The following is an 18,555-nucleotide window of genomic DNA, read 5'->3' as shown; positions in this document are numbered from 1 at the left end:
TGTATATGTGTGTGTGTGTGTGTGTGTGTGTGTGTGTGTGTGTGTGTGTACCATGTGCATGTCTGGTGCCCATTCATAGACGCCTGAAGAGAGTGTTGGATCCCCTGAACTGGAGTTATAGGTACTTGTGAAGAACCCTACAAGAGCAACAAGCGCTAACAACCAAGTCATCTCTCCAGCCCCTCAGCCTCCTTTCATTGACTAACTCCAACATCCACCCAGCCAGGCTGTAGCTCCTACAATGCTAATGTCTCAGCAAGCTCCTGAGTGGCTTCCACAGCCACGTGTCCCCCTGTAGCCAGCCTCCTTCGTCCAGCTGCTGGTGGGGACACAGCAAGAAAGTACTCAGCATTGCAGGCTCTGCTTAAACACAGGAAGTGGGGAAGTCACCTAACCGCCTAGTCTTATTTCTACTTCCTCTCCAGCCAATCCCAGCTTCGAGGGTGGAGCCATGAAGTTCAGGAGACCCTTGTCAACTTTGATACACATTGGATGTGCTGCCCCTCCTCTGAATCCTCAGGGTTGAGTGACAAGTGTAGGTGATTTGGTCTCGCTCTAATAAAAGCATGACTGGTTGAACAGGATTAGGGCTAGAGCTGTGAATGGCCACACCCCAACCATGTGGCCAGAGGGACAGACCCAGGCAGGCTATAGAAAGAGGGAAAAAAAATTAATAAGTCAGCTCTCAAGAGTAGTATTTACAAAGTGGTCTGGGGGTCTAGCCCCCTTCCCAAGATATCTCCTCCCTTGCCTCAGATAGTTCCTGAGAGTGTGGGCTTGGAGGAGATGCTTCAAGATAATCTCACATGCCTAAAATCCCTCTTTTCCTTATCTAGGTTGAATTGAACTGCTGCTGGCAGCCAAAAGGAACTTGAGTGATAGAAATGCATTCAAATGTTTCATGATATGCTGTAGAGAAATTGATAATCAGGTGTAGTAGCAACCAAAGGAAAGCATAGTCATGAACTAAAGACCCACCACTTATTAGGCTGTGTGTCATGCTGGCATTTCCCAGCATGTCTCTATGTGACCAGCGTGGTAATACGTGATCTATCACTCATAACACTATTGTTTTCCTTTTTGTCTCTTCAGTTTGGGTTTTCTTTGGGGGGGAGGAGGGGAGTGTAGCATACAAAAAAAGTAAGTTGCATGGTGACATTGCTGCATCTGTATACTATTCTATTTTGTTCTTTTTTAATTGTATGATTTATTATTGTAGGTGTGTGTGTGTGTAAATGCCATGTTATTTTAGAGTAAGCCATGATATCCACATGCTGCAGTGTGTGTGTGTGTGTGTGTGTGTGTGTGTGTGTGTGTGTGTGTGGAGGTCAGAGGACAGCTTTCAGGAACTGCTTCTCTCCACTGTGCTTGCCAAGGGCCTGATGTCTTCAGGTTTGTATGACAAGTGCTCTTACCTTCTGAGTCATCTTGCTAACCCAATTTTGGAAGTGTTTGTTTGTTCAGATGGGGACTCGCTCTGTAGTTCAGGCCCGGGACTACGTAGCCCAAGATTGTGTCAGTGTCCTGCTCCAGTCCCTTAAGTGTGATGATTCTGTACAGGCCACAGCGACCGTACCCTGCAGTCATTCTGTTTCCAAATGAAGGCATAAAATCTCAGAGACTTAATTCACGTGTCCTGGATCACACAGCTGTGGAGAGCAAGGCATATCCAGGACTGTCTGAATAAAATGTCCCTTGGAACCTGACACTAGGGACATCTGGTTTCTGGTACAGTTCTAGAAGCCATGGTGTAGTGGTTTGAAAGAAATTGGCCCCCATAGGGAGTGGCACTATTAGGAGGTGTGGCTTTGTTGAAGTGGGTGTGGCCTTGTTGGAGGAAGTGTGTCACTGTGGGCGTGGGCTTTGAGGTCTCATCTATGCTCAAGCCACACCCAGTGAGACAGACCACTTTCTGTTGCCTTCAGTCATGATGTAGGACTCTCAGCTCCCTCTCTGGCACGACGTCATCTGCCTGCATGCTGCCATGTCCCACCATGATGATAATGGACTGAACTCTGAAACTGTAAGCTGACACCTCAATTAAATGTTTTCCTTATAAGAGTTGCCGTGGTCATGGTGTCTCTTCACAGCAATAGAAACCCTAACAGAGACACATGGGTAACCCTGCTGATAAAAAATGTAAGGGAGATTTTGGGGTGTCTGTGACCTTCACCATCTGTACAGAGACAAGCCACAGGAATTCACCTCAGCACTCAGTAGCCAGTATTAGCTTGAATCCGAATGGTTTATTTTTGGCATATTTAAACCCAGCACAGTTTGGTAAAAATTATTCTGGTGATAATTAATTCAATCCCATGGGCACATCAAGTCATACATAAATCTTGAACAAAGTTAGCTAAATACCGATCAGATGTGATACATCGAAACTCTTTGTAAAGCCCATAAAGATAGGTTCTATAGCTTGACAGAGAAAAAAAAAATATCGTAAGGGTCTGCGGGACTGTCCAGAGCTGGAGAAGTCTCTGTCCACCCAGGTATATCGAGCAAAATCAAGAAAGCATGTCTGCTTTAGCTTTCTGGGCAGGTGACAGATATTAGGGTCCTTCTCTTGAAGGGGCAACTCTGAGTGCCTATCACTCCACATTCCCATAGTGCTCATCTGTGAACATGAAGGCCTCTGGGCCTCCTCCAGGAGAGGGTATAGTGCACCTAAATAATCTGCAAGGTATGTGGTCATCACATCCTCAGATTGGATACATCCTTCCACAGAGAAAAGGATCATTTATTATTATTATTATTATTATTATTATTATTATTATTATTTTGGTTTTTTTTTTTTTTTGAGACCGGGTTTCACTGTGTAGCCCTGACTGTCCTGGAACTCACTCTGTAAACCAGGTTAACGTTGAACTCAGAGAGATCCACCTGCCTCTGTTTCTTGAGTGCTGGGACTAAAGGTGTGAACCACTACTGCCCAGGGTGATTTAAACACAGCAAATTTTAAATGAATCACACCTTTTAATATATATATTTCTGTGAGGCACATGGAGCCCGAAGTCCCTTCTGTTTCGACCTGGCCTTTTGACTTTTCCTCCTGCAGACTTGCATCGAGGATTGTGATAGACTGAAAATCTGAATAGTGGTCATATGTAGAGATTCAATAAGTGGTGATGAGCAGGACAGAGACTATTGTAAGAAACTCGGGGATGGAGCATGGGTACAGCATCTGCAAAGAGCTGTGTCTGGCTTCTCTGGGAAGAACATGTCAGGAGGAAGCAGTGGACTCTGCCAGGCAGAGACACAGAGAGCCTAAGGGGGCCCTTGGTTCTTACTATCCAGGTGTGGGGAGTAGTAGACTCTTACAGAATCAACATCTGTATATCCAAACTCAGTGTGTCCAACTGGCTAGTGTCTGATGGTTGAGTTAGCCTGAGCTACAAAATGCAGTAGGTTCTGTTGCCTGATGCTTTCTCTTTTCTGAGACAGGGTCTCTCTATGTAGCCCTGGATGGCCTACAACTCTTTGTAGACCAGGCTGGCCTCAAACACACAGAGATCTGCCTGTCTCTGCCTCCTGTGTGCTAGGTTCTAATGCTCTCTTAAATGTCAACAGGAGGGCAGTACAGTTCAGCTTTACTCTGTCTCACAATGAAGAGTATGTTGGAGTTCTGAAGTTCAGATGAATGTTAAATTTGAAATTCTCTAGTTTGACTTACCTTGCAAGGAACCTTCGGTCTTTACATACGGCTAAGTAGACTATGAAGCGTGAATCCATAGAAGGCTGCACATAGTAGGGAAGTAGTCCACCACTGAGTGCCATCCTCTGACTCGATTTTCTTGTTTGTTAATTTTTAAGACACTATCCTCTTTTGCTGCTTGTGGTTGTGACAAACACTAACCAAAAACAACTAGGAGGAAGAAAGGGTTAATTTGGTTTACAGATTAAGGCCCATCACTGACAAACTATGGTGGTTTGAATGACTACTGTCCCATTGTATAGGCTCATTTATTTGAATACTTGGTCCCCAGTTGGTGGAACTGTTTGGGAAAGATCAGCAGTGCACTGAGGTTTCAAACGCCCATACCATTCCACACCCCACCCCCCAACCCTTGTGCTCTGTGGATCAGATGTAAACTAGTCATCTATCTGCTCCAGAGCTCATCTACTGCCCGCCAGTTGCCGTGCGTTTGGACATGACGGACTCTAACCCTCTCAAACTGTGAGCCCCCCAGTTAAACACTTTCTTATATAAGTTGCCTTGGTCACAGTAATTAAGACAGGAGTTTAGGCAGGAAATCAATCAGGACAGAAACCTGCAGGCAGGAACTGAAGAAAACACGTTGAAGGATCACCGCTTGTCCCCCTCAGGGGTGGCTCCACCCAGAGTGAACTCGGCCCATCTCCACCAGTCACTAACACCTTACTAAATGGATTTGGATGGTGTCTTAGTTACTATTGCTGTGATGAAACACCACGACCAAAAAGCAACTTGGGGAGGAAAGGGTTTGTTTAGCTTGCACTTCCACCACACTGTTCATCAATAAAGGAAGTCCGGGCAAGAACTCCTCATGGCTTGCTCAGCTGTTGTTTTTATAAAACCCCGGGCCATCAGCCCAGAGGTGGCCCCACCGACAATAGGCTGGATTTTCTTAATTGAGGTTTCCTTCTTTGGGTTGACTCGCGCTTGTGTCAAGTTGACATAAAACCAGCCTGGCTCCTTCTAAACTTTCAGGGACTGCCTAGCCCCAGAGCTGCTCTAAAACCGAGGGGCTCTGACGGGTTAAACGCGGGAGAGGCCACCACTGACACGACAATCTTAGACAGTAGGCGGCGCTGGGAGCTGCAGCTGGAGTGATCAAGGCAGGGTCAGCGTCAGGGTGAGCCCTGCGAGCAACGGACCCCACCACGGACCCACCACTCTTCCGGATCAGGTTGGGTGGGCTCGAGGATGCAGAAGCGCGGTGTAGGCTGTGGGTGTGGTCCTGACGCAGCGCAGGGCCGAAGAAGCCGGGGTGGACGACGCCGGGCAGGCCCTGACTGACGTCCTGTGCTTCGGTGGTGTCCGGAAAGCCCAGGGTCACAGGCCCATCCCTGAGAGGCTTTCCCGGACCGCATCGCGAGGCCACGCCCACCACGGGCAGACCAGGGCAGCTCGGACACTCAATCCAGACCTCGCTCACACAAGCCTCGGACTCCAAGGCCCCGCCCCCGGGGCCCCACCCACCACCCGTCAAGCGGGGTCTCCAGGCACCTCCCTCCCCAGAGCCAAGCCTCCTCCTTCGGCCCCGCCCCATCCCGCATAGGCCCCGCCCACCCGCCACCCAGGCCCCGCCCACGAGGACAGAGGCACAATCTACCGTCAAAGCCCGCCCCCTCCACGCGCCGAGGTCATGGCCCTGCCCACTAGGGCCCCGCCCAGCCGCCCGAGGCCCCGCCCCTCGCCGAGGGCCTGCCTCCAGATCCCGCCCCGTCCCGCAGCCACGCCTTCCGGCCCCGCCCCCAGCCGCCTGTGCCCGGGAGAGGCGGCGGCTGGTCTGGGTGCTGCGCTTCTCCGCTCGCCCGCGGCTCGTTCGCTCGCTGCCGTAACGCTGCGCCGCTGTCCCCCGCCGCCCGCAGGCTCGCCGCCCGCCCGCCGCCGCCCGGCTGGCCGCCGCCGCCGAGGCCACGCCGCCAGGTCGAGGTGGAGCGCAGGGCTCGGCGGCGGCGGCGCGTCTGCTGCACTGCGGGTACGGCCGCGCGTGGGTGTGGGCTTCAGCCCCGGCCTTCTGCGCCCGGCGGGTCCCTGCGAGCGGGGCTCGGGCCGCAGGTGGAGGTCGGACGGCCACCCCTCTCCGCCTAGCCGGCCCGGGGCGGTTCTGGATGCTCAGCCTTGGTCGGGCAGGGCTCCCCGGCTCCCCTGTGGGTGCACCAGCCGGCCCGGCCCTGCGCCTGCGGACTAGCCGCCGAGGAGGCTCTCACCCGGCTGACAGCGGTCTCCCTCCCGGGAAACCTGTCTGGGGTTGTTTGTTGAGGACTCCCCACCTTTAAAAGCGATTCCTGTGAGATATCAGGTGTCTTTTTTTTTTTTTTCTTTCCTAGTGCCATTTGATCTCACAGACGGAATTCAAAACTGGGCCAGTTGGTGAAGAGGGTTGATGTGCTGTAGACGCAGGAACATATTATCTACAGGTAAATTGGAAGGCTGCTGGTTGTCGGTTTGCTGTGTTCATCTGAGTCCTTCCTTGTAAGCATATTTACAATCGACTTCCGGATCTGGCAGGCGGTATGGGGCTTTCCATTCGAGCTAAGAAACTCGGAATGGGTAAGGTGAGCGAGCTCCTAGTATGTTTTAAGGGTAATAAGTCAGTTCCACGTGTGCATACCCCTGTTCCTTTGTGTGTAATTGTTTGCAGCCTACATAGCACTCAGTTTACTGAACTGCTGTATCTCACAAAGGTGTCCAGAGTAGCTTGCAAGAAGAACATTAGTACGCTGGTCACTCTTGCAGCAGAGATTCCGCTGAACTAGTTCCTAAAATTCTCATCTTTCGGCAGGAATGTCTCTCTTGGGACTCCAGTGTGCTTCATTAGTGAAAGATGAATTGAACCAACACACAAGCCATGTAGTTTTGTAATTCCCCACTCCCTGCATTTTGAAGGTGTTTAAACAGCCTGAATGAATAATTTCTAAACTTCTTAGCCATGTTGTTATACCAGCCCCCACTTTCTTCCAGCATTGGACCATAGCAGAGAACTGTACCTGCTGCCTTCACCCCTGGCTGGTAGCCTCCTTGCCAGGGCCAGCCAGAGACTGTATCCTGAACACCGATCTTATCAGTGGTAGTTCTCTTCCTGGTAACACAACAGTCCACACCTGCGGACTCTGAGGGCATTTCCGCTGATAGTTGGGCTTCCTTTTTCTTCTTGTCCCAGTCAGTCTGTGTGTGTGTGTGTGTGTGTGTGTGTGTGTGTGTGTGCTCACGAGTGCGTGCGAGTGTGCACTGGGGGGCAAGCTTTGAGTTTCATTTCTCAGGAAGGCCATCCATTTGATTTGGAGGCAAAGTCTCTCCTTGAGCCTGGAGCTCAGATTAGGCTAGGTTTATGGACAGAGAGCCCCAGTGCTAGGATTACAAGTGTGTGCCTGCCCCACCACATCTGACCTTTTTATATGGGTTCTGGGGATGGAATTCAGCTCTGAGCTATCTCCTCAGACTAGACTGCATACTCCAGTGTACCCTCTGTTACCATGAGCCAAATTCAGCTGCAGTGGTTTAAGCAGCTCCTCTCTTAGTCCTGCTCAAGTTTCCCTGGTTCTGGGACACTTAATAAACAAACTGTACATAGGATATTTCAGGACTGTAGTTATGCTAGACTTCAGACTGAAAATTTCTTAGAGAAAAAAAGAAGTGCTCAGCTTTAGGTTTCAAGGCTATAGGAACTTTGTTGACTTGATGTGGCAAAATAAAACCACTGTCCCAGATCATCACCTTTTCCTTCTGTTTTCACAAAGCATGAGGCCTGTTATTTCAGAGAAAGCTTGCATGTGCTCCTGAGAATGAATTTTGTAGGTTCATTTGCATAGTGCAGCTCAGAGGCTGTGTGGTTGGAGGAGCCTGCCTTGGAATGTGCCCTGTGAGTGAAGGGGGCAAGGAGCGGAGCCAGGTAGACTGTTATTAGTGTAGGGAGAGTTCACTTACATTAGAGGAGGGTTCTGGGAGTGCTGTGTGTGAGAGCATGGGAGGGGGGAAGAACAAGAGTGGAGACTCTGGACACCTACAGGTGACAGAGGCTTGCACTGAAGGACAGAGGGACAAGGCAGAACCCGCAGGACTTGGGTTGAGTGTAGCCGGCAGGCCAGGGGAATGAAGAGTCTAGAGCAACATGTCTGGCCAACTGAGGGGCCACTTTCTGAACTGGGAAAATGAGGGAAGAGTGTGCTGAGTGGATGGAATTCAGAGTTTAGGTTTTTTGTTTTTTTTGTTTTTTGTTTTTTAAGAAAAGTGTTAATTTGGGTATAATTTGCAGACTGCAGAATTCACCAGGTGTATAATTCAGTGATTTTCAGTAGATTCACAGAGTTGAGCAGTGATTGCCATAACCACATTTTGGTGACCTTATCTGTTTCTGGTCTACCTCAGGCAACCACTGACCTGCTTACCGTCATGAGAGACTTGCACACCTCAGGTGTTTCGAGCAAATGAAGTCATATAAGCTGTGATCTTGCTTGGCTGGTTATTTGCACTAGGCTTCTGTTTCCTTCCTCTCCCCTGCACCCTGCAGCACCTCAGGCTCTCCTTCCCCCAGTCTACCTATGTCTGTCTGTCATGAGCCTCAAGATCTCACACATCTTAGGTCTGTCTGTCACGCACAGCAAATCTGAGGTTAATCTTGAACCCCTAATTCACCTACCTCACTGCCAGGTGCTGTGATTATAGGCACAGAGTCAGGTCGATAGGCTCATAAGTACTTTTCCCTCCCGAGCCATCTAGCTGGCCCTCTTACTTGGTTTTTGTGGAGATTTCCAGTCCTCTAGTCTAGTAGAGGATTGAATTGCTAAGTGGACCTTTCAGGTTTGTGATGGGAGGGACCTTCTGCATTCAGAATTACCAGCCAGCAGTAGGATGTAATTTTGCTAGTTTCTCTACTAAAATTGATTCTATCCATCAGGCAGGTCCTAGTATCCTTGCTTTTTTCTGCCCAGTGCACTTGTGTCCCTCAGAATCTATGAGGACGGGAGCTCATTATCTTTATTTACCTCTAGGCCTAGCCTAGGGGCCTTGGTAAATATTTGAATTGGATTGCCTAGTGAGCTTGTGGACACAGATCTCTCAAGCTGAGTTGGGAAGGATTTCCGCCTGGAGCGGCTCCCTCATGTAATTTCTGATTTTGCATTTAGATCCCTCCATCGGTGTGAGAGGGTAAGATGGACCCAGAAGAGCAGGAGCTGCTAAACGATTACAGATACAGAAGTTACTCCTCGGTCATCGAAAAGGCTTTAAGAAACTTCGAGTCCTCCAGTGAATGGGCAGATCTTATATCTTCACTTGGCAAGCTCAACAAGGTACAGGGCATTTCCTGTTTGGAAGGTGTGCGGTGGGGCTGTGGGGGCGGGGCCATCTTTTTATTGTGGTAAGGAATTTGTGAAGGTTAGCACAACTAGAAAAACAGAAAAGAAAGGACATCCAGTGGTTGTGTAGCTCACACTTACCATGCTTAGACCATGTCACGCATGCAACAGTTCCAGCACCTGCCCGGCACAGAATCTATTGTGTTGGTTTTTTTATAGCGTTGACACAGGTGGAGTGGCCTCTTCTATTTTTCTTTTCTTTGTTTTTTTTTTTTTGACACACGGTTTCTCTGTGTAGCCCTGGCTGTCCTGAAATTCACTCTGTAGAACAAGCTGGCCTCGAACTCAGAGAGCCACCTGCCCCTGCCTTCAAGTGCTGGGATTACAGGTGTGTCCCCCACTTGTGAGTGGCCTTTTCTTCACGAGTCTGTGTACTGATAATTTAAAATTGTCAGCCCAGTTATTCAAAGGTTACTCTGTCTGCTCCTGCTGGGCATTTTGCGTTTCTTTTGTGCTCTAATTTTTGGGCCCTTTCTTTGCTGAATGGTAACTTCTAGAAGAATAGCAAGCAAACTAATTGTGTGAGTGTGTGTGAGTGTGTGTATGTGAGTATGAGAGTGTGAGTGTGAGTGTGTGTATGTGAGTGTGAGTGTGTGTGTATGTGTGTGTGAGTGTGTGTGTGTGAGTGTGTGTATGGGAGTGTGAGTGTGAGTGTGTATGTGTGTGAGTGTGTGTATGGGAGTGTGAGTGTGTGTGTGAGTGTGTGTATGTGAGTGTGTGTGTGTGAGAGAGTGTGTGTGTGAGTGTGTGTGTGTGAGTGTGAGAGTGTGAGTGTGTGTGTGTGAGTGTGTGTGTGTGAGTGTGAGTGTGTGTGTTTTGGTGTGGAGAAAAGGTTGTGGTCTGGGAAGATGCAAGAGGATCAGATGGCACTTCAGCTGTCTCTGTGACTTTCCTGTTCCGCCCAAAGGGAAGACACTGTAGGGATTCTTAGTCACCCAGTGGCCATTGTGGTCACAGTAGAGAACCCTCTCTTGCTGTTTGGGCAGCACTTGGGTTTGTAGTATAAGTATCAGATGGGAATTCGAGGATCTCATTTCTACAGGACAAGGAACCCCAGAAAACCCCACTGAGCAGAGAGTGCCTCCTTGTGTCTTTCCCAGGAACAGGGCAGGGCAGGGGTGGAGGGTGGGGGGTGTGGCAAGACTGAGACTGGAACCCTGGATACGCAGCTGAGTCTCCCTTCCCACATACCCACCTCAGCACCCTCACTCTGAGACCAGAAAGCAGCTCCCAAAGCGCTTGTCTGGCATGTCTAGGGCCCTGGGCTCAGTTCCCAGCATAGGATGGGGGTGGGGCAAACAGTTCAGCCTGGCAGATGGCTGTCGGGCTTGGTGAGATAGGAGGTTGCAGCTGATTGGCCAGGAAATGCCTGGTTTCCTGCAAGGCACATTCACTTGGAAATGTCACAATCAGGTAGGTGCTCAATAGGAAAGACACATTTACACTGAGGGTTTTAGGATACTGGAGCCTGAGGTTCCTTGGTTGGACAGCCCCAGCCAAGGAACCCTTGGGGAAGAAGGAAGGTAGCACTTAGGGACTCCTGAGGCCTGCTAATGAGGGGAAGGGAGGAGGAGCAGGAGATGAGGGGTGCTGTGCTGCTCAGCACCTGACTCTCCTGGTGTCTGCACACCCACCGCACCGGGGTCAGCACAGGGACACACAAGACCAGGAGCCCAGCTCAAGCACAGGGTGAATCAAGGCCCGCCGGGGCCATTGCGGGCGGGCGTCTCAAAAACAGACAAAAGGGAAGACAGTAAGAACATTGTGGGGAGAGAGAGAGAGAGAGAGAGAGAGAGAGAGTGCGCGTGAGTGTGCGTGCATGTGCGTGTGCACATGCGTATACACGTATTGGTCCATGTGTGTGCTACAGTTTATATAGAGATCGCAGGACAAATTGAAGGAGTCGGTTCTTTCCTTTTACCACATGAGTCCTGAGGTCACCGGGTTTGGAGCTGAGCATCTTTACTGAGCTGTCTCTCGAGTCCTCGCAGTATGTGTGTCTCTGTGTGTGAGTGTTCTGCCAGCATAAACATGTGGACACCATGTACGTGTCGAGACGCCGTGCCAGCTGGAGTGGCTGGTCACATTGCATCTGCATTTTAGAAGCAGAGAGAGCTGAACACTGGTTTTCAGTTCCTTTTCTCCTTATTTAGTCCAGGACTTCAGAGTAGGGAATGGAAACCGCCCACGTTTAGTGCGGCTCTTCCCTCAGTTATCTTATTCTAGAAGCTCACACAGATGTGACCAGAGGTCTGACTGTCAGTTGACAGTATTAACCATCACATCTTGTAGAGCTAATGCTTGCATAGCAGTCTGAAAGAAATGTGTTTCTTTCATTTATTTATTTGTTTGTTTGTTAGTTGTTTTAAGACAAGGTTTCTCTGTGTAGCTTTGTAGACCAGGCTGGCCTTGAACTCAGAGATCCGCCTGCCTCTGTCTCCCGAGTGCTGGGATTAAAGGCGTGCGCCACCACTGCCCGGCTCAGAATGTGTTTTATTAACTGACTCTATGACAGGAAAGCCACAGTGACACTCTTGGGTGCATTTCAGGTGAGAGAACTGAAGCCTGGAGAGCTAATCTATTGCTGCGGGTACAGCTAAGGCCCCCTGCGCTTTGTCTTCCTGCTATATTCCTGGTATCCAGGGCTGTCCTGGGTGCTGGGGGGACAGTCTTGGATGCTTTGAAGGGTTTGATTCCTCAGGAAAACCTGTAGCCAACATTACTTTTGTTGCTTGTCCTGGTGTTGTGGGAAACAGAATGACTCCAGTAAGAGTGAGCAAATTCTGAGACAGAGTGAAAGGGCTCCACTGTAAACAAGCCTGGCCCAGGTTTGCAGCACTGTGTGAGACGGGCAGATTCCAGTACTCTACAGGACTGGTACAAACTGAGTCATTCATCCCTTCTGGATGAAGCTCCTACACCTGTTCCTTAGGGTTATTCCCTGGTGTGATGTGGTGCTGCCCTGGGTAAAGGTTTTATTTAAAAGGTCACTGATTGCTAAGAGTTTACCCAAGAAATCCCACCTGTCATTTGGGCAGTATAGCTTGATGCTGCTGCCGCCTCCTCCTCCTCCTCCTCCTCCTCCTCCTCCATCACCTCCTTCTCCTCCTCCTCCTCCTCCATCACCTCCTCCTCCTCCCTCCATCACCTCCTCCTCCTCCTCCTCCGTCACCTCCTCCTCCTCACCTCCTCCTCCTCCTCCTCCATCACCTCCTCCTCCTCCTTCTCCTCCTCCTCCTCCATCACCTCCTTCTCCTCCTCCTCCTCCTCCATCACCTCCTCGCCAGCACCGCCTACTCTCCCCCCCTGGCCCCTGTGGAAAACAAGGTCTCACGTTCCACGGTTGGTGTGGCACTTGCCTCTCTGCGACCCCGACCCTCCACCCCGTGATGGTGCATCGTGTGTGTGGTGATAGGATTGAACCCAGGGCTGTATGCGTATGAGACCATGAAGCTGCAGCCCTATGTTTCTTGTTCTCTCCTGCTGTGACTAGGCAGTGGGTCAGAGCAGACTAAAGGGTTTGCAAGACTTCAATGGGACACGGGTGCCAGGTCAGACTCCATCCTGAACTTTGCCTTCAATAACTGACATTCACTGAGAACTTACTGTGTGTTAAGACCCACTGTGCTATGTTGTTTAGTGTCTGCAACATGCCCCAGGCCTGGTGGTGTTGGATGCCCTTCTAGCTACTGGGAGGCTAAGAAAGGACTGCAGCAAATACAAGGCCTGTCTGGGCTACAGAGTGAGTTCAAGGCCAGCGTGGGCAAGTTAGCAAGACCCTGTCTCAAAATAAAACATAAAAAGAGAGTTTAAGATACAACTCTGAGTTGAAACTCTTGCCTAACATGTGAGGCTGTAGGTTCAATCCCCAGTACTGTAGCATAAAATAAATAGAATAGAATAGAAAGATACTTGTCAAATAGCTTGACACCCAGCTCTGACCATGCTTCTCCACAGGCTCAGCTGGTGTGACTGACCCTAGAGCTATGCTGTTGTTAGGCTCTCCCACGTTTTCCTGCCAGTGTCTATGCAGTTCATGTATGGAGAATAGGCTGTGCCTATACCCTATTGCCCAAATGAGGCCAGTGCGATTTTGTTGCCACGGGCTGTTAACTAGCTTGTTCAGACCAAGTAACCTACATCCTGCAGATGTGTATGCGGGTCCCAGAGTGTCCAGTGTCTTCCCAACCCTGAGCAGCCAAGCCAGCACTCTTCTCTCCTGCTGCCTGGGCCTGGAGAAGGGAGGTAATGAGATGCCCCTCCCAGCCATAGGATTTGGGGACTGTCTCTTCACCTCTAACTCTCCATTGCTAGCACGTGGCACCTCTGCTGGAGCTGTGGTTTTAGCCTCTTGCTCACAACCATCTAATGTTCTTCACCAGTAGTGATCAGCTCAAACCCCTCGTTCCAGTGTGTGGCAGCAGCTGCTGAATTCTGGTGTGTTGTGTTCATTCAGGGGTTCAGATGACATCATGGCCGTGATCCCAGATTACTGGGGCCTTGCTGAGACTCTGAGGACATCGGTGACTCAGCTCCCAGTGTGAGCTTCTCAAACACAACAAGGTTGAGGGTTTTTTTGTTTTGTTTTGAGAAGAGCTTTCCATCTGCCTAAGAGTTGGTTACACTTTCCAATAATTTGTGACCGGGATAGCCAATTTATTTTGTGTTTGAGTGAAAGAATTTGTTTGTAGTTTATCCTTTATAGTCTGCTGGAGGGATGGCAGTCAGCCAGGTTCACACAGGCAGTTAACCTTCCAGGGACCAATAACTAAATGACAGCAGTGTGTCATCCAGCAGAATGGAGTTCAGGGTCCAGGAAAGAAATAGTGGCCCATTCATTACCTTGCTCGGTCTAGAAAGTGACGCTGAACTCTCCCCACATGGACAGAAGTATCTTGAAGACTCAACCCCTAAGTGACTCTGGAGAAAGTGTCATTAGTAGGCAATTTAAGTTAGCTGAAGTCATAGGATGGACCCTTATCTGACAGGACTGTGGCCTTGAAAGAGGGGAAAATGGCACCTCCCTGCTTGCCTGCTCTCTCCAAACACCCCATGCAAAGACACAGCCAGAAGGCAGGCATCTGCAAGCCAGGAAGAGACCGAGTCAGCTGCCCCTTGCTCACGGCCTCTGTGAGAGGTAAATCTGTGTTGTTTAAAAGACAGTGTATAGTATTTTGTAAAGGCAGAGTAATCAAAACAGCAAATTAAACTTGGCTGCCTTTCAATCCAGACAACTGTTTGCATGTGAACACCAACCTTCAAGCTGGTATTTGAGTCCTATCTGTCCTTTTAGTGGAGCCCACACCTCCAGACAAGCTGTGTTGACACAGTACCTAAACATGGTTCTACAAGCTAAGTCCTCACAAAAACTCTACCACTGAGCCAAACACCGGCCCTGCACATAGTCAGTGTGACTTGATGGGTTTTGACATGCGTGCAGCCCTGTGAGACCATCAAGAGCGTGTGTCTGTCACCTCCAGAAGTTCCCTGTCGTATCTCATATCCACATCACCAGACAGCTGTCTTCTTCCTCTCTGCCACTGTAGATGAGTTTGTATTTTAAAAAGTCTCATGTAAACAGAGCCAGGTGTGGTGGTAAAAGTTTGTAATACCAGCAGCTGGGTGTTCGCTGCAGGAGACTCAAGAATTCAAGGTTGGCCTCCAGCTACAAAGTGAGTTTAAGGCTAGCCTGGGTTATCTAAGACTGTCTGTCCTAAATGGGCACGCCCTCTGTTTCTCCTTCTCTGGCCTCTTTCATTTAGCAAAGCTATTCTGACGTCTCACCAAGCTATAGATACTGATAATTCATTTACCTTGTACTGCTGAGTAAGGTCCACAGATACACGGTTTGTGTGTTTGTGCATCCATTTCCTGGTAATGGACAGGCGAGTTTCTTCCAGTGGGTATGTGTTTTAGTTTTTCTTTTTCTTTCCTTTTTTTTTTTTTTTTTTTTTTTTTTTTTTTTGGTTTTTCAAGACAGGGTTTCTCTGTGGCTTTGGAGCCTATCCTGGAACTCACTCTGGAGACCAGGCTGGCCTTGAACTCACAGAGATCTGCCTGCCTCTGCCTCCCAAGTACTGGGATTAAAGGCGTGCGCTACCAACGCCCGGCGTGTTTTATTTTTTCTGTAATGATTTATTTGTGTGACTTTTGGAGAATTTCCCTGGAACTGGAGTCATGACAGTTGTGAATGCCATGTGGATGCTGGGAATTGAACCTGGTTCCACTGGAAGTGCAGCTCTGTTTTAATTTGTTTGAGACTTATTTATTATCTGTCTATTTATATGTGTGCACATGTGTGTATGCAGGTGCACGCGTGTACATGTGTGTGTGCACATGTGTGTATAGGTGTGTATACCTGTGCTTGAGTGGCAGTGAGGAGCAAGCTGGGACTGTGTAGTGTCATAGGCTTGTTAACAGGGTACTGAGCTCCAGACCCTGTTCCTCAGGTTGTGTAGCAAGTGCTCTTAGCTGCTGAACCATCTCTGTTGCCCCACATTTAATGTCGTTAGACGCTACAAATGGTTTGCCAGGGGCATGCACCATTCTACGTCCTGCTGTGTGTGGGAGCTGTGGTGCTTCCCTATCCTCAGCACTCAGTATGGGCAGACTTGAGCCACTATTCAGAGGGAATGGAGTAGAAGTTCATTGTGACTTTTACATTTCCCACATGATAAAGTATAGAGTGTTAACATGGGCCATTATAAATTTATTGTAATCCCATGAACATAAAACACAAAGGCAGTTGTAAGAGCCTTCATTGTTGTATATGGTAACAAATAATTGGAAGTAGCTACATCAGCCAGGGAGCACCTTGAAATAAATCACGATGTGACAGTCTGGCTTATGTGGCCTTCAGATGAGGTAGACCAGTAGTCTAACAGGAGAAGTGCTCATGATAGAGGGAAGGGACAGAAAACAAATGGACAGTTTCTGCATAGCCTTCTCAGTCCTGCTTGTGCTCATGCATGCCAGCAAGTGCAGGTGCTTCTGGAGAGGTGTCAGGGCCCTTGGAGCTGAAGTTACCCTTAGTTATGAGCTGCCCAACATGGATGCTGGGAACGGAACTCAGGTCCTCTGCAAGGACAGAATAAGCTTTTAGCCACTAGGCATCTCTCTAGCCACAATAATGTTCGGTGAATTTTAATGCTACCTTCCTGTTGCTGCAGTTTCTTGAACTACCAGATCCTACTGCTTCAGCCCCAAATGAACACTCAGAGACTCTATATTAATTATAAAACTGTTGGCCGATGTCTAGGGCTTCTTACTGGCTAGCTCTGTCTAATGGAAGAACCTCTGGTGTTTCTCAGTGTCTCACCGCCTCCCCCAGCGCCCTCTGCTGCTTTTCTTATTAAGAATCAGTTTGTTGTGCAGTTACTGTGTGTGCCATTTCACCAGCTAATCAGTATGTGAAGTGTTGGTCTGGAGAGATTACATACTGTTTTTGCTGAAGTTCAGTTCCCAGCGCTCACGCCAGGCAGCTCACAACCACCTGTGACTCCAACTCCAGAGGACCCAGTGTCTCTGGGCTTCGAGATCACCTGCACTCACGTGCACATACCCACACATGGACACATACATGCTATTTTTTAAAATAAAATATGCCCTTAAAATTATGTATATGAGTGATAACTCAAAGTGTTGCTTTTTATGCAAGTGACAGATCCTTTCTTCCTAGTGTTTCTTGTGACTCCCCAGCTAGCTGTCTCAGTGCCTTGGTATGCTGGAAGATAGTCTAATTAGGTTGCCAAGGAAGGGAGCGACACTGAGCATGCTCAGTGTGGGAGCAGCTGGGTTCAATTCAGACTCCTCACTTCTGAGTGTGGGGCAGGCATGTGGCTGCCCCCCTGATACCCAGTCCCCTCTCTTAAAAAGCCCCCTGTTACATGTAGAGATGGCGTGGGAGGTAGCCAGAGGCATAATTCTCCAGTTCTCAGATTTATTCCTGCTGATTCCATTTTCCATGGCACAGTTTACTTTAGATGTGGCCTTGTGACTTCTGGGACAACTGAGATGTGGCAGGAACGCTGCAGGCCAGCTTCTGAAAGGGATTTCCTCTGCTACAAAGATATAAAAGGAACAAACACTGTTTGGTTATTTTTGTTCCATTGAGAATGGGATATTTTTATTGTGCTTCTCTTTATATTTGTAAGCCAGAGATGGAACCCTGCTCCTCTGCATGCGAGTGTCTCAGCCTTGGTGCAGGAGGTGTCTGGGGTGGAGGGTGCTGTTCTGTGCACTCTAAGTGATGTTTGTAGCATTCTGGCCTCTTGTCCACTTCACGCCAGTATAGCCTCGCCCCTCCTCCCCCCCATCCCCCAGTAGAAAAGTGGTAAATGTCTCCAGGTATTTCTGAATGCTGCCCCCCAGGGCAACACTATCGTGGACTTTTTGTTTCATAAGTTACATTATGTTTCCTTTATTTAAAATTGCATGGTGGATAGTCTGTGTCTATACAGCCAAAGGTGTCTCAACCAAACCCATCTTTTAACCTCATCTGAGCTGGAGCCTGGATCCTTTGTGGGCCACACAGATGCATTTGACAGTTGGTGGCCACACAGACACAGTTAACAGTTGACAGTTGATGGCCATACAGACACAGTTGACAGTTGACAATTGGTGGCCACGCAGACACAGTTGACAGTTGACAGTTGGTGGCCACACAGACACAGTTGACAGTTGACAGTTGATGGCCACGCAGACACAGTTGACAGTTGGTGGCCATGCAGACATAGTTGACAGTTGACAGTTGGTGGCCACACAGACACAGTTGACAGTTGACAGTTGGTGGCCACACAGACACAGTTGACAGTTGACAGTTGACAGTTGATGGCCACGCAGACACAGTTGACAGTTGGTGGCCATGCAGACATAGTTGACAGTTGACAGTTGGTGGCCACACAGACACAGTTGACAGTTGATGGCCACGCAGACACAGTGGACAGTTGGTGGCCATGCAGACATAGTTGACAGTTGACAGTTGGTGGCCACACAGACACAGTTGACAGTTGGTGGCCATACAGACACAGTTGACAGTTAACAGTTGGTGGCCATGCAGACACAGTTGACAGTTGACAGCCACACAGACAGTTGACAGTTGATGGCCGTGCAGATATACATAATTGACAGTTGACAGTTGATGGCCATGCAGACATACATAGTTGACAGTTGGTGGCCATGCAGACATACATAGTTGACAGTTGGTGGCCACACAGACACATTTGACAGTTGGTGGCCACACAGACACAGTCGACAGTTGGCAGCCATGCAGACACAATTGACAGTTGATGGTAAAAGTGTTTTTGTGTCCTTAAAAAATGCAGAATGGGAATGAACCCGGCCTGATGAACACCAGGCAAACGGAGCTCTACACTCAGCCCCAGTGCTGCCAGAAGGAAAACGCCCATGTGGTGTTTCTGAGGAGTCATGTCCTTCCCGTGCCCTGTACACCAACCGCAGTGCCCTGTTCTTGGCCCTGAGTGTCCTAGA

General features: G+C 49.1%; 1 protein-coding gene across 6 annotated transcripts in view; it reads left to right on the top strand.

The window, feature by feature from the left end:
* Positions 1 to 6,020: 6,020 nt before the first annotated feature.
* Dop1b (DOP1 leucine zipper like protein B) overlaps positions 6,021 to 18,555 on the top strand; it is an 89,537-nt gene continuing 77,002 nt past the window's right edge. For 5 of the 6 annotated variants that reach the window (XR_003485329.1, XM_027415635.2, XM_027415634.2 and 2 more), the window contains exons 1-2: positions 6,021 to 6,129; positions 8,836 to 9,000. Coding sequence is in view for 5 of the 6 variants with exons in the window: in XM_027415635.2 (XP_027271436.1) it covers positions 8,863 to 9,000 (138 nt within the window). In the remaining variant the exon portion in view is untranslated. The other variant, XM_027415633.2, reaches the window with a different exon arrangement.

The sequence above is a fragment of the Cricetulus griseus genome, chromosome 4, assembly GCF_003668045.3.
Source record: "Cricetulus griseus strain 17A/GY chromosome 4, alternate assembly CriGri-PICRH-1.0, whole genome shotgun sequence".
In the NCBI taxonomy this organism is placed as follows: Eukaryota; Metazoa; Chordata; class Mammalia; order Rodentia; family Cricetidae; genus Cricetulus; species Cricetulus griseus.
The sequence above is the reverse complement of the archived record's forward strand: the minus strand, read 5'-3'. Positions and strand labels throughout refer to the sequence as shown.